General features: G+C 36.5%; 2 protein-coding genes across 4 annotated transcripts; one reads left to right on the top strand and one right to left on the bottom strand.

Annotated features, from left to right (window-relative positions):
• Positions 1-21: 21 nt before the first annotated feature.
• LOC147555868 (wall-associated receptor kinase galacturonan-binding protein) lies at positions 22-2,111 on the bottom strand. Its single transcript, XM_086663571.1, has 4 exons — positions 1,384-2,111; positions 873-1,111; positions 624-668; positions 22-401 (listed from the first exon to the last, which is right to left on the bottom strand). The coding sequence occupies exons 1-4, from the start codon at positions 1,965-1,967 to the stop codon at positions 274-276; spliced, it is 996 nt and encodes a 331-aa protein (XP_086519697.1). The 5' UTR covers positions 1,968-2,111; the 3' UTR covers positions 22-273.
• A 4,569-nt stretch (positions 2,112-6,680) lies between these two features.
• LOC147555867 (phytepsin-like) lies at positions 6,681-12,749 on the top strand. 3 transcript variants are annotated; one of them, XM_086663563.1, is made up of 14 exons: positions 6,681-6,976; positions 7,633-8,012; positions 8,356-8,416; positions 9,492-9,586; positions 9,666-9,778; positions 9,988-10,156; positions 10,263-10,302; positions 10,405-10,469; positions 10,819-10,932; positions 11,087-11,151; positions 11,393-11,552; positions 11,644-11,763; positions 12,054-12,142; positions 12,457-12,749. In XM_086663563.1, the coding sequence occupies exons 2-14, from the start codon at positions 7,641-7,643 to the stop codon at positions 12,539-12,541; spliced, it is 1,548 nt and encodes a 515-aa protein (XP_086519689.1). In that variant the 5' UTR covers positions 6,681-6,976; positions 7,633-7,640; the 3' UTR covers positions 12,542-12,749. The 3 variants fall into 3 exon arrangements, with proteins under 3 accessions (XP_086519689.1, XP_086519690.1, XP_086519691.1); XM_086663564.1 differs by having other exon boundaries at positions 6,872-7,133; XM_086663565.1 differs by lacking the exon at positions 6,681-6,976 and adding an exon at positions 7,010-7,027.
• The last annotated feature ends 1,653 nt before the right edge of the window (positions 12,750-14,402 follow it).

Raw genomic sequence — 14,402 nt, 5'->3', positions numbered from 1 at the left:
TGACCTAAAACCAAATCGTTATCGTCTGAAATTGAAGAGATTCATTAATAAAATACATAATAAACCATTGAATGAATGAAATCAAAAGTAAATTACACCATTTGTTAAAGTTCTCCAGAATCACAAAATCCTTCCTGGCATAACAAATCATTTTATATCACATCTCAAAAGCACCAAAACTATTCTTTACTACCCTAACAAGAAGAGTATAAAGATCTAAAAATAAAGAAAACAACAAAAAAAAAGTATTGATTCTTTGCTTGCATCAAATGATCAAAATAGCCTATTCTCATTGCTTTGAACACCACATGTAACTGGCGCTTTTCCTCTCAACTTTTTTATGTACCATACTCCTGCTCCTACTCCAACTGCTCCTGCTACAGATACTCCTGTCGCTGTCCCTGTTGTGGAAATATCAAATAATGAACTGTCCGTGAGTTTACTCCTCATATGTCGTGTTCGTTTTATCCTTTTAAGGGCGAACGAGGTTCACAGCAGGTAGCTTAAGCTTCAAGGTCTTAAACAGTCAAGACTCCACAAGCTGGTCTACGTTACCATAGTTATAAAAAAGGCGTAATTCGAATACCATAATGGAGTTTATTTGAATGTTGTAAGCAACTCACCTGCAATTACTCCAAACTTTCTGCCATGCTGAGGATTTTGATGATCTGCACAAGGAAAACCTAATCATTATAGAACTCTTTTTATGATGATTTCATAAAACTCTAGTAGTTTTTATTTTATTTTCTCGATTCTGAACTGACTCGTTCAGATTTCATAATATTTGTTTATGTCTGACTTGTCTGAATGGTTGATTCAAGATGATTTTGGTACACTTCATTTTATCATAAAATCGAGTAGGAAGATTTTACCTGCACAATAAGTAGTGATATTTCCTTTCTCACATAGACAAGTAAAACCTTGAGACTGGATATCAAAACCACAAGTTCCTCTTCCTTTTGAATAATCTTGACATTGAAGACAACTAGTAGTCACTGGTATATCAAAATTTATTCTAATACCATACTCTGGAACTTGATCATAAGGAGGAAGTGTCCCAACACTTTTCCAATACACACTTGTATATGATGTACAATACTGCAACATCAACCTGTCAAAATACACCTCTTCCACTTAATCGATGTCGGACTAAAAAAAGTAGAAAACAAAATAATATTTTTAGCCCGCGACCGAAGATTACAGACACGAAGAGACGTCGTATATATTTTCCGAAGATCGGATTCCCTTTTACTAAAATTTTTTAAACAGGGTAGATGAACGTTAATCTCGGTTTTAAGATTACGAACACGTTATAAACATAAGATAATATCGAATATCATAATCTATATATAATATGTTGAAAAAAGGAAAAATAGTTCTTACCTTAGAGACTCAGTGGCCTTAGGATAGTAAGAACAACAAGGAGTCCTTCCACTCACACCATAAGGGCAATCAGGTAAGTGACGACACAAATAACTAGCACTGTCACAAGACGATTCACACCGACCCGGGAACCGTTCACAAAAACTAGGTTTTGGTTCAATTCTAACATGTTCTTCACTACAATTAAAGAAAAGATAGTCATTTTGAGAAGACAAAGATAAGTGAGTACTTGTGTCTAGACTAAATGGTCTTGTAGGTCTAAAACTATCACCATCATTACAATTCCACATAAATGGATCAAAAACTAGTATATATGACTCAGTATAACTTATGTTTCGGACTGGGTAGCGGCCCGACGGTGTCCGTAATTCAAGTTTTCCTAAGTCGGTACATGAAAATATGTGACGATAATGCGGGCTTCCACATCCGTCATCGATGCCGAATGGGTAGTTGATTTGAATACCACCACAAGAAGTTCTACACAAACTTGATTGAGAGTAAGTGAAAGTAGGTAAAGAGATAGAAAGAAGAAGGATTATAGCAAAACAAGAACAAGTTGTAGTTTTAGTTAAGAGAGAAGCCATTAGGAAGATGTGAAATGAGGAATGATTTGTGAAGGAAGCAAGATTTTAATAAGTTTGAAAAAAATAAAGAGTATATTGTGCTTTATTAGGACTTTAGGTTTAATATTTTTAAAGTGAAGTGGAGGGAAGTGGGGAATCTCAATACGATTTGTTTTTGTTTTTTTCTTTTCCTTTTCATACTTACAACTTATTGTGTGGTGCTTTTGCTTTTAATGAAATGAGAAGAATGAGGAGGTAAGGGAAAGAATGTAGAGACTTAAAGTGATAATGATATGTGTTTGGAAGGTGTGATACTGGTTGGAATGAAGAACTTTTTTTTTTACTGCAAACATCGTATTATTTATCTATCAAAGTTTACAGAATGAGAAGTAAAGTTATAACTTTCGAGAAAGAAACTACAAGTTACAATTTTGAACACATTCTCCCAATTGTAACCTTCTCTGTTGTAGTAAAAACTGTCACATAAAACTTCTCAAGACTAGCAGGCTCTCCGTCAACCTGGGATCATACACTCGATCGCTCGAAAACGGACCTGCCTAACTGTGAACAACCGCCAAAGACATCCTCAACGAAAACCACCACTTGAGAACTTGATACAGTTCGAACTCCACCAGAGAGAACAAATGGAAAAAAGAAATACAAAACTTCACAGAAGTCTTGAGATTTCTTAAGAGCGGAATTTGAAGATTCTTGAGTACCCAACCAGACTTCTCTTGAAAGAGAAATAATGTCCCACCTCAATCGATAAAGACCGTAATCAGACGCCTAGTGAATGGGGTTGCCGACTAAACCCAAGCCAGGAAGCTTGGCGAAACCAATGAAAAGACGTTGATAAACTGCAAAAGCTGAAAGGTGAGGCATGAAATCATAATTGGTCAAAAGTAATTGCAAAGCTGAGACAACCGTAGCAGTGTCAACCGAAATAAAAAGAGCCCAAAGAACACCCAAGAGAGACAAAAATTTCTTGCCTCTGCAATTGTTATTTGAACCCATCTCTTAGTAATTCAGCTCAACTTATGATTATTTGATCCGTTTTGATAGTTCTATCTAGGATGATAGGTTTAGGTCCAAAACAACATCCAAAAACAAACAAATTTGGTACCCGATTTTAAATAAAAATTAGATCTTTTTTGTCTTTTTGTCCAATTCAATCCCACTTTTCTCTGCCTCTTTCACGGCATTGGGGAAATAAAATTTTGTTGTGTACAAAATTTCGGGTGGAAAATTTGACCAAACTCCCCACCACTATTAGGGTGGAAAATGTAGCCAATGACAATGTTTTCTTTTTCTTTTTCAAATCATCATTTCTCATCTCCTCCTCCCACCACCACTTCTTTTTCAGATCTCTATCTTTCTCAAGCTGAAACCCTAGATTTTCAGCCGATTGAAACTGAAAGTTTCAGTCGAAAGTAAAAACTAAAACTCCACGAAACCCCATGGTTTAAGGTAGTTGAACATAGGGTTTCAGTCCAAAAGAGAGAAGGAGATCCGAGAGACAGAGTGAGATGTCTGAGAAAGAAAAAATGGTGTTGGTGGTCAGAGGTGGTGACCGAAATTGGTGGTCGGAGACTCGGAGATGAGAATGAAGAAAAAGTTTTGTTGCGCTACAAAATTTAACAAAAATCCACAATTTTGCTTAAAAATTTTGTACTCCAAAATTTTCTTGTTTATCCAAAGCAGTTGACCTTCTTTTTTCCTATGTCTTATATTTCAGCCTTCTTTGTTCATACGTTAGTCTTATTAAGTTGTTGAGCCTAAGCTTAGGTTGAAACTTGTTTAGTTTTTTCTCTGAAATGGATTACGTTCTACGTTCAATAACTATGGATTCCATCTCCAGTGAGAATCGAATCTAGGACTTCTAGATTCTTAGAGTTTATGTCAACACTTTCTACCACTTGGGCAACCAATTGTTGACTGAAACTTGTTTAGTTGTTTACAACTTTCATATGTTTTTTTCCAAACAAATCTACTTTATATCTATATTTCTTAGGTTTTTTAGTACACTTTTTTCCTTGGAAAAAAAAAATTCAGAAGAAGGTGTTTCACGTTGATATCAATAGGACTTAAATCGAATTTGCGAACCGAAATCGATTCAAACTCATCTATTTGCGTAAAAACAACAATGTGAGTGCTTGTTTTGAGAAGAAAGGATTTTGTCAAAACGGGAGTGCTACATGTACAAAGTCCTTGACAAAATTCTTGACTTAATGACTCATTTTCACTAAAAGACAAAAGTAGATCAAAGTTTTTCAAAGTTTGACTTTGATCGGGACCGTTCACTTAGCATTTTGTCAAGAATCTTGTCAAAGATTCTTTGTACATTTAGCATTTCCCTTGTCAAAAATTAGGAGGTGCCAATAAGGGAGAGACTCTTAACACAAAAAAGGGTTGCTTTGAAAACTTCTCATAAATTAATGGGCCACACTGGAAGGGCCCAGAGATTCAGGTTAAGTCTTTATGGACAAAATGAAGGAGAGGATGAGTACTCAACTAGCGTGGCAGCAATAATACCCCAAAAGCAAAACCCTAAATTTGCATGTGTCCGCTTCTTCGACACGTTATCGAATGGTTGAAACTGTATTAGTCCTTTAGTCCCGTGTCGTATTGGTCAATCACGATACTCATCCCCCAATCCATACTTTTTCTCTTTTCTCTATATCTATCCACAACTCCTCATCTTACATACACATCTACCCAATTTTATATGCTTTAAAAATCTCTAAGATTTGCAACAAAAAGATCTCCTAGATTGGAATTTCTTGTGAATTCAATAGGTTAAGTGGTCGGAAAAAAATGGTTTTGGTCATTGTGTTAATCTGAACGACTAATTCTAAAATTCAAAAGTAAACAAATTTAAAGTTCATTCAAATTAATATTTTAAACAAGTCAAACATTATAAAAGTTTAGAATCTTAACTTGAACCAATTGACTTCAAGTTAAATTTCAGATGTAACTTAAAGAACAAACAAACATTACGTGATTATGTTTTTTTTACATAAAATCGTCTTAACCATCAACTATCAACATATGAGTCCTATAGTTCAACAAAAAAAAAACATACGAGTTCTACACCTAGTGGAATTTACTCAAAATATAAAAGCAACAAAATCTACAAAGTTGTACTAATTTGATGAGAATTTATAGGGTGGTAGAATATTGCACAAGGTATATGGAGGGAGATTCGTAGCTTGGTCAATATAAGGTGAAAATGCGTACGTTGATGGGTCACATCACAGATAGAACAAATGATTGAAGTGACTTACGATGTCCTAAGTCAAATCATCGCGTCACCATGATGTAGATGTTTTACCAATTCAATTTAACCTTCCAAAATCTAAGATAAATAAATTATCCTAATTGATTGTTTGTTACAAACAAGTGAAGGAACACATATCTTTTAACAAAACAAAAAAAGTGAAGGAACACATATTGACCATTTGTTACACAATTATGTCTCATTAAATTATCCTAATTGGTATGATATCTGGATTATGATAGGAGGATCTCTCAGACTTATTTATTCAGGTTAACTTTTATCTTTTTTGACTGTATCAATTGAAGGGGCATTTTCAGATTTTTCTATTTCCCACTAGCTTAAATTCATCGGCAATAGTTTACTGTTTAATCATAGCTAGGCTATGAAAATCTCCCTCTTAACAATATATGGGGTCAACACTTGGTTACCCAAGTGAATGAAATTGTTGACATAAGCTCTAAAATTTCGGAGGTCTCATTCCGGATGAAATGGAATCAATGATTATTGAATTTTAGTTCTTAAAGGTGTAGATAATAATAATTTTGTTGAGTTTTAGGCCATTTTTTTAACTTAGGTGGTTATCGTGTTTATCACATATTAATGTCGTGTAATGACTAACGTGTAGTCGATACAGGTTGATTCCGTTTTGGCCCCAATTTGTGACCAACTCGTCGTTTTAACCACCATTATCTGTGACCAACAATATATGGGGATCAAAATAGAATTAAGTCTCAAAAACTTTATAAACATTAAAGTCACCTCATTTCTACCTCACTCTCCTCTGTTGCATAACCTCTCTCGCCACCTCATCATCTTTCTCGACGAAGGTTGTCGATAGATCAAATTTCCGGCGACCTTCAAACAAAAAAAATCTTTTTTCTCTCCCCTATTCTTCTTTCTCTCTCTTCTTTCCCATCTCTAACTCTCTCTAGGTTTCCGATTGGAACTCTGACCTAATTCGTGAAGGAGGAGGGTGTCTAGACTGGAAAGCCTTCATTCGCAAAGAGAGTTTTCAATGTGGAAACCCTTCGCGGGGGTTCTTGCCAGCGAACAAGAACTTAGAGAACGAGAGATGAGAGAAAAGAAAAGTAAAAGAAGAAAAAGAAGGGGAGAGAAAACGAAGAAAAAAAGTTTCGTTTTCTTAATTTGAATTTCCTCGGAAAATTTGACCGCTAGACGACCTACATCGGAGAAGATGATGAGATGGTGATAGAGGTAATGAGATGGAGGAGAAAGGGATAGATGAGGTGGCTTTAACGTTTATAAAGTTTTTGAGGTTTGATTCCATTTTGGTCCCAAGGTACTCCCGGAAAAAATTGAAACTTTTTTAGCCCTTGAGACCAAATCGAACTGCTGGACACTTATGGGTTGCTGAAACAATGAGTTTGTCGCAAATTGGGGGTCAAAACGGAGTTAACCAAAAATATATTAACGTCTTACCTAGTCTCACCTAAATCGAATCTCGTGAAAGCAACATACAAAAGAACTATGATAATGACCCACTATCAACGGCTACGATTACAAGATTACAAAAACATAGACGGTTGATATTGAAAGTATTAGCCAGCTCAGCTTAAAAAAAAACAGTGTTGAAGAAGGGTAGCTGTCGTCGCGAGGTTGAAAGGTGGTTTTTCGGTTCCACTTCTTCGGTCTTAACTTTTGTTCTTTTCTTCCTTTTCCTTTTTCTATTTATATCTTCTTCTTCTCTTCCCATTTCTTCCCCAAAATCTCCCTGTTATCAAACAACAACCCTGTAAGTACTCTTTCTCTCTCTACTTTCTCTTTCTTCTTTCACAGATTTTAGGTTAGTCCGTCGTTCTGATCATTAGTTTGTTTGGTGCGAAACTTATTCAGATTATGCTTTTTATTTTGGAGTTTTATATAGTTATTGAGTTCTTCGCCGGTATAAGGTTTCTCTGATTCTAAGCTTTTGCTCTTAGTTAGGTTTTTCCTCAACTGTGCTTCACCTTATCGAGTTCAATGTCCAAATTACATGCTCTTTTTTGTGTTAATCTTTATTTATTTATGAAGTTTTGTGCTTCTATGATCAAAGGAAAAGGTTTTATTAGCTAAAGTTGAATGAAAATCAAACCTAGAAAAAGAGAAATTTTCCTTCTTAAACCTATTTATAAATATCTTTTGTGTTTTAGGTTTGCTATTCATTTTGCTCTTATTATGTTTCTTTAGAATCCTGTGTCATTTTATATCTGTAGCTGCTATGCTGTTTCTGTTTTCTAATTTTTCTTCAAAAATGGTAGCTTTTAGGGTTTGGTAAGGTAGCTTGATTCCTTGATGAAATCATATAAAGGACTATATTTGGGTTTCTATTATTTTGCTGATTTGGTTCCATTTAAATTGTTCTTTGATATTGTTCATGATTTTAAGGTTTAATTTCTTTATTGTGGACAGAGGAAAACATGGGAACAACATGCAAAGCTTTCTCGGTCTCTCTTTTCATTTCGTTTCTTCTACTCGCTCCAGTTTTTTCTGCTTCAATTGATGGGCTTCTTAGAATTGGATTGAAGAAGAGGAGTCTGGATCAAAACAACCGACTTGCCTCTCAAATTGGATCCAGGGAAAGGGGGACAGTGCGAGAGTTTACTCTTAAAAATGGTCTCCGTGGTAACCTTGGAGATTCCGCAGATACAGATATCGTTGCACTGAAAAATTATATGGATGCTCAGTACTTTGGTGAGATTGGCGTTGGAACTCCTCCTCAGAAGTTCACTGTGATATTTGACACTGGCAGTTCTAACCTGTGGGTTCCTTCTTCAAAGTGTTATTTCTCGGTGAGTTTCTTCAACAACAAAACTAATCTATATAATCTGTTATAATCCCACATCGCTCACGAGAGTATCCAGAGCCTAGTCTATAGGTGTACGCTTGCGCTTAGTAAGTGTCGAGGCCTTTTGGGGGGGCTCCAAGAGCCTTCACGAAGAACAAAACCCCGTACCTGTGTGTGGTGACAAAAGCGGGGACAATATCGATAACTGCTAAAGTTTGGGGCGTTACATAAACCATTATTTCCATGTATATTCGTATGGGTTTAGATATTCGTTACAGTTTCTAATAGATTTTTGTATGATGAAACAGAAATGTAAAATGATTTTGGGTATTTGCTCGTAAATGCAGGTTTCTTGCTATGTTCATTCAAAGTACAAGTCTGGCGACTCAAGCACATACAAAAAGAATGGTTTGTCTCTACTCTCGATTCAATATGAAGTCTGGTTGTTCTTAGATAGGATACTAGTCATTTTCTCATTTGTTATAGTAGTTTGTTCCCCTCTTTGTAAAAATTATTACTCTTAATTTTCTAAAAGTATACTTACGTAACATTAGTAGTCAAACGTTTTACACAGTTCAATTAGATACGAAATCTAGAACCCTGTTGTATATGTATAAAAGAAAAAGGTATTTGGTTAAATCCTTTCAGTTCAAGAAATTGTCGGGTTCAATATGTGATCTAGCTTCAAGGAAATTGCAGGAGAGGGAGTATACCTCCAACTTGTCAGAAACTGTATGATGTTATTTGTATAGAGATGAGGTTATAAGCCGTGCCTGGTGGGCACAAACATTTCTATAATTTCAACCTTTGGAATTAAGTTTGGAGGTGTAATCTCAAGCCTTGGAGAGAAGTTTGGGAGGTATGATCTCAAGCCTTTGGAGAGAAGTTTGGGAGGTATAATCTCAAGCCTTGGAGATAAGTTTGAGAGGTGTAATCTTAGCCTTTGAAGAGGAGTAAATGTTCTATAAAAGATACCCTCCTCCCTTATTATATAGATAGTCATGACGGATGTAGTTGAATTACCACACAAGAGTGTTATAAGCAGTGAAATCTTATTTTCTAGTAGTTGGGGATTAAATTGGAATCTTCATACACATTCAGTTTTGACCTTGAACATGATTTTCTTGATTGAAAAAAGCATTATTATGTGGAAACTAATGTTTGACTTCACAAATACGTACAAGCCCATAGTAAATGAAATCATAATGTCAACTTACACTTCTTGAGTTAATAGGAGACAATAAAAGAATGTGATGTGTTAAATTAGCATCACATCGTAAATCAACAATTAGATCATTCAAGAATTGTCATGTTATAGAACAGGGTGATTGGTGTTTTATTCAAAATCTAGAAGTTAGAACAAAACTCGGAATTGGGATATCACTAGTAATTGCTTTATAATTGTGAGTAGACTTTTTTGTTTCTGACATTTTATAATTGTTAACTTGTAGTGTAAAATCATATATTTTTGTCTTTTGCGCAGGTAAATCTGCTGCTATTCAGTATGGAACTGGAGCCATTTCCGGTTTCTTTAGCGAGGACAATGTCAAAATTGGTGACCTTGTTGTCACAAATCAGGTGATTTGAGGGACTAACAGAGGCTTAAAATTTCAATCATATATCCTGAAAAGTCACTGATAGCAATGATATATGTCAGGAATTCATTGAAGCAACTAAAGAGCCTGGTATTACCTTCCTGGTGGCCAAGTTTGATGGTATACTTGGACTTGGATTCCAAGAGATCTCAGTTGGCAATGCTGTCCCTGTTTGGTAAGTGTTTTCAATTTCGTGATTAATTAACCCAACCAAAATTAGAGAAATTTAGAAGCTGTGGATAATCAGATATGATTTCATATTTTCCTCGTGTGCTGTCAATGAGGAATATTTATTGCTTAGAAAGGAACTTTAGAAACCCCTCTTAAGTGTTACGTATTTCTGACTGTGGCTGACAATGAACTAACAGATTACAATTATGACAGGTATAACATGGTAAATCAGGGACTTATCAAGGACCCTGTCTTTTCATTCTGGTTTAACAGACATGTAGGAGAAGAACAAGGGGGTGAAATTGTTTTTGGAGGAATGGATCCTAAGCATTACAAGGGCGAACATACCTATGTTCCTGTAACTCAGAAAGGTTATTGGCAGGTCGGTTTCTGAAAACTGCTTATCAGTTATCGTGCTGCTTGAAATGTGACATAATAACTGTCGTTGTCATTTTCTAATTCCCTATACATGAATTTCTTGTTATCAGTTTGATATGGGCGATGTACTTATTGCTGGAAAGTCAACTGGTAAGTAATGCAAATTCACAAACCTGCCGTTCCAATCCTTGTTATGAATTGTTTTGGAGCTCTCCACATTGTTGTGTACTGATATGAGCATATTGACTTTAGGGTTCTGCGCTAGTGGGTGCGCTGCAATTGCTGATTCAGGAACATCCCTTTTGGCGGGTCCAACGGTGCGTATCAGAATTTTAATTTATCAAAAGAACCATGGAATATTTCTGAAAACGCACACTCACTCGTGGATTCTTACTAGAAGACCTAATACATTTGAGTATATAAGTAATGAAAACTACGTTTGCTCTCCTACAATTTTTGGCCTTTACACACGAAAAGAAGGCCATGCCCTTCGTTGTATTGTGCTCTATCGAGAGTGTGCCAACCTGGATGGGAGTTTGATTAGGTTATGCTATCATTATGTTTAGATATGATTCTGCCTTTCGTCCTTCATAATTGTTTGGCATATCTTTTTAATTGCTCACTCTTTCCATTTTCATTGTTTATTTATTCTTTTTGTGTTTGTAGGCCATAATTACTGAAATCAATAAAGCAATTGGAGCTGCTGGTGTGGTTAGCCAAGAATGCAAAGCTGTAGTTTCACAATACGGCGAAACGATGATGGAGTTATTGATAGGCGACGTATATTACATTCTCTCTTTAGCTATACACCATATATATATTCGTTGTAGCCAACTTCTAGTTTTCTGTGGGAAAAGCGTTGTTTTTGGTAATAATACATTGTCCAATCAATTGATTGTCTAAAAGAATTGATTTTCTTCCTCCCCATTTGCAGGCAGCACCAAAGAAAATATGCTCCAAGATTGGTGTTTGTACCTTTGATGGAACACGAGGTGTCAGGTTAGTATCATCAAGCTTTATCTTGTTATCAATGTTGAGGTCACCGACTATGGCATGGCCGGTGTACGTGACGCAGGTTGAGGAAGGCGTAGCCGACGCCTTCGCCCTTATCAGTATAGTAAGATAACGAGTAAAATATCATCTCGTCTTTACATGAAAAGATATCTAATATGTTGTTACTTACTTGCATTCAATAAATTAATTATTGGCTTCTGTATGTAACTATGTACGAATGGTGCAGTGCCGGCATTGAAAGTGTAGTCGACACGAAGAATGATGAGAAAGCATCTAGTGGTCTAAATGATGCAATGTGCTCTGCTTGTGAGATGTCTGTTGTATGGATGCAAAATCAGCTCAGGCAGAACCAGACACAGGAGCAGATCTTAGATTACGTAAATCAGGTAAAACTGTTTGTACATTCTACACTGTATATTTTTCCTGATGAATTCAACCTTGAAGTTGGTAGCTTAGGCTCTTTTGTTTTGTTTGTAGCTGTGTGATCGGTTGCCTAGCCCAATGGGTCAATCAGCTGTCAACTGTAACAGTCTTTCTTCTATGCCTAATGTTGCTTTTACCATTGGTGGTAAAACTTTTGAACTCGAACCAAGTCAGGTACGATAGTTTGCTTCGATGTTCCTACGAATATTTCTCCACAAATTTTCTTTGTTATTTGATCATGGATACCTCTTCTTGATGTTGGCGAAAAAGATACTAGTTTGGGTTCGTTAATGAACTGAACATTTTCAGCAAACTAATTACACAAATGAATAGAACCGTGTTGATTTCTTAAAATATTAAACTAAAATATCGACTGCCAATTTCGTTTATTTGTTGTGGATATATAGACAACAATCTGACAGTTATTCAAGTCCCAAACTTATATTTTTGTGTTTGATGATCAGTACATCCTCAAGGTGGGCGAGGGAGCTCAAGCTCAGTGCATCAGTGGGTTCATGGCTATGGACATTCCCCCTCCTCGTGGTCCTCTCTGGTATGTTTCCTTCCACCTAATCTGTAACTTAGGGGGGTCATTTGAGTAAGACTCGAGTTAGTTTACTTCTTTAACTGAAACTATGAGAAAATTCACACCAGAGTATTTTATAGCAGAGTCATGATTTTCTCATAGTAGACTTTCTAATGAAAAGAAATTCCGGATATGAGGGGTCGGTCATCTAGACCTTCTAACATTGATATTTTACGATTCTTCTTGTCTTGTCATCCTTACTTATTTTTCCGTAAAATACTAGAGATGCACAGAGTAATTTATTCTGCAACTTCAAACTTATGATTAATTATATAACGCAGGATCTTGGGAGATGTTTTCATGGGCCGGTACCACACTGTATTCGACTATGGACAAATGAGAGTTGGGTTTGCAGAAGCAGCATAAATGAATGTACCTCACCTACTCACACCCCTTCCTGAGTTCGACGAAACTAGTTAGGGTTTCCAATAGTGGTTTCTATGGTGTTCATGACAATCATCAAAATGGTTAATGTAAATATTTCAGCATGTGATGATTTCTTTCTGCTTTTCCTTCCGGTTTTAATTTCCAGACATGGTATAATAGTGTTAGTTATATAGTAATATTTGAAGAATGTCATGGTCTTTTTCGTGTGTGATATCTATGCTTTGGAAAAAAAATTGGCCCTTCTGTTGCAGCTAAAAACTGTTGAGAAAATTATTGTGAATAGATAAAGGAAAAGTTCAAGAAGGGCCTCCCAAAACTAGAATTTGGGTAAAACCAAAACTAATATACTAACAACCTTTGGGTGGATTGGTTACCAAATTGCTTTCTCTTCAATCTCTCGAATTCGAGACACAGATACTATACTATCCTTTCTGAAAAGGACAATATCTATCAAACTAGAAAGGAAAACAGAAAGAAAAAGATTCAAGTCACGAGTGTCTCTGTTTCATCCATGGAGCAGTACTTGAGTCATCCCTACAATGTCAAAAGCCCACTGCATCTTCTGTTGCGTGAAACGATCAACACATTACTTGACTCGTTCTTACCAACTTTGGTACACCTATATAATCAAAGAAGAATGGGTAAAATTAGAAAAGAGAGATTTTACTTATATTAGATAAGAGTGAGATTTTACTTTGTTGTTAATTTAATCATGCACAAATAATGGAAACTATTTTTTTTAATGTATATATAATAGTGTCTATAAGATTGACTTTGCTCATCAACAACTCCCTTGTTTTTTAGTTTGTGGTTGGTCCAAGACCATCACAGTGGTACTTGGATTATCTCTCCATCTCCTTCATTGACTTGAAATGGTCCAAGACGAAATCGTGTAAGTAGAAATTATGTGATGCCCAAAGCTTACTCATTAACGATATTTTCGCTGCTCTTGACACTTGGGTTCAAACTCAATAGACAGACAGGGAATTTTGTTTCACGTGTCCACCCAAAAAGCCTTAGTATTTTCTAAGATTGAGCATATGTCTATAATCCGGGCAAACTCTCACGAGGGACGTGGGACTATTCACTATTGCAATCCCCGACCATCAGCGACAAGTTGTTGGCGGCTCTGATATGCCTGTGACGCTCTAAACCTTACTAATTAACGATATCATCCTCGACTCAGACATCCAGACCTAAGCCCAACATGTACGGGTTCTTTTTTCTGGCAAAGGCTCCATGTGCCCACCCAAAAAGACTCGACATTTATTAAGCTTGAGCGTACACCTATAACCTAGGTTCCAGACTCGCAAGCGATGTAGGCCTATCACAATCCCCACAATCGGCAACGAGCTATCCGCGGCCTTGTTACCGCTTGTGACGCTCCAAGCTTTAGCAGTTAACGATATTGTCCCCAATTTCGACACCCTGGGCTAAGCCCAACATGTACAGGTTTTGTATCTAACAAAAACTCTACAACCCCACCAAAAAGGCTTCAACAAAACCATGGACTATTGGACCACCCACGTTTGATTTTTTCCTCACTTACCTATGATCGGTATTAGAGTGTAGGACAACTCTTTGCCCAAGATGGGAGGATTGTGATAGTCACACATCACTCGCAAGAGACTCTAGAGACTAGGTTATATGTGTACGCCCACGCAGAGTATACTGAGGCCTTTTGAGTGGGCTCGTGGAGCCTTTGCCAGAAACAAAACTCCATACCTGTTGGGTTCGGGCCTGGATGTCGAAAGGGTAGACAATATCGTCAGCCTTGGGGCGTCACAAATAAGTCCCACTACGATCTATTTTATTTAATTTTTTTCATGGAGCTCAACCT

Source organism: Eschscholzia californica, unplaced genomic scaffold (assembly GCF_041429995.1).
Source record: "Eschscholzia californica isolate CP2 unplaced genomic scaffold, dmEscCali1.0.p SCAF_2, whole genome shotgun sequence".
NCBI lineage: Eukaryota > Viridiplantae > Streptophyta > Magnoliopsida > Ranunculales > Papaveraceae > Eschscholzia > Eschscholzia californica.
Note: the sequence above shows the minus strand (reverse complement) of the source record. Positions and strands in the feature narration are given on the sequence as shown.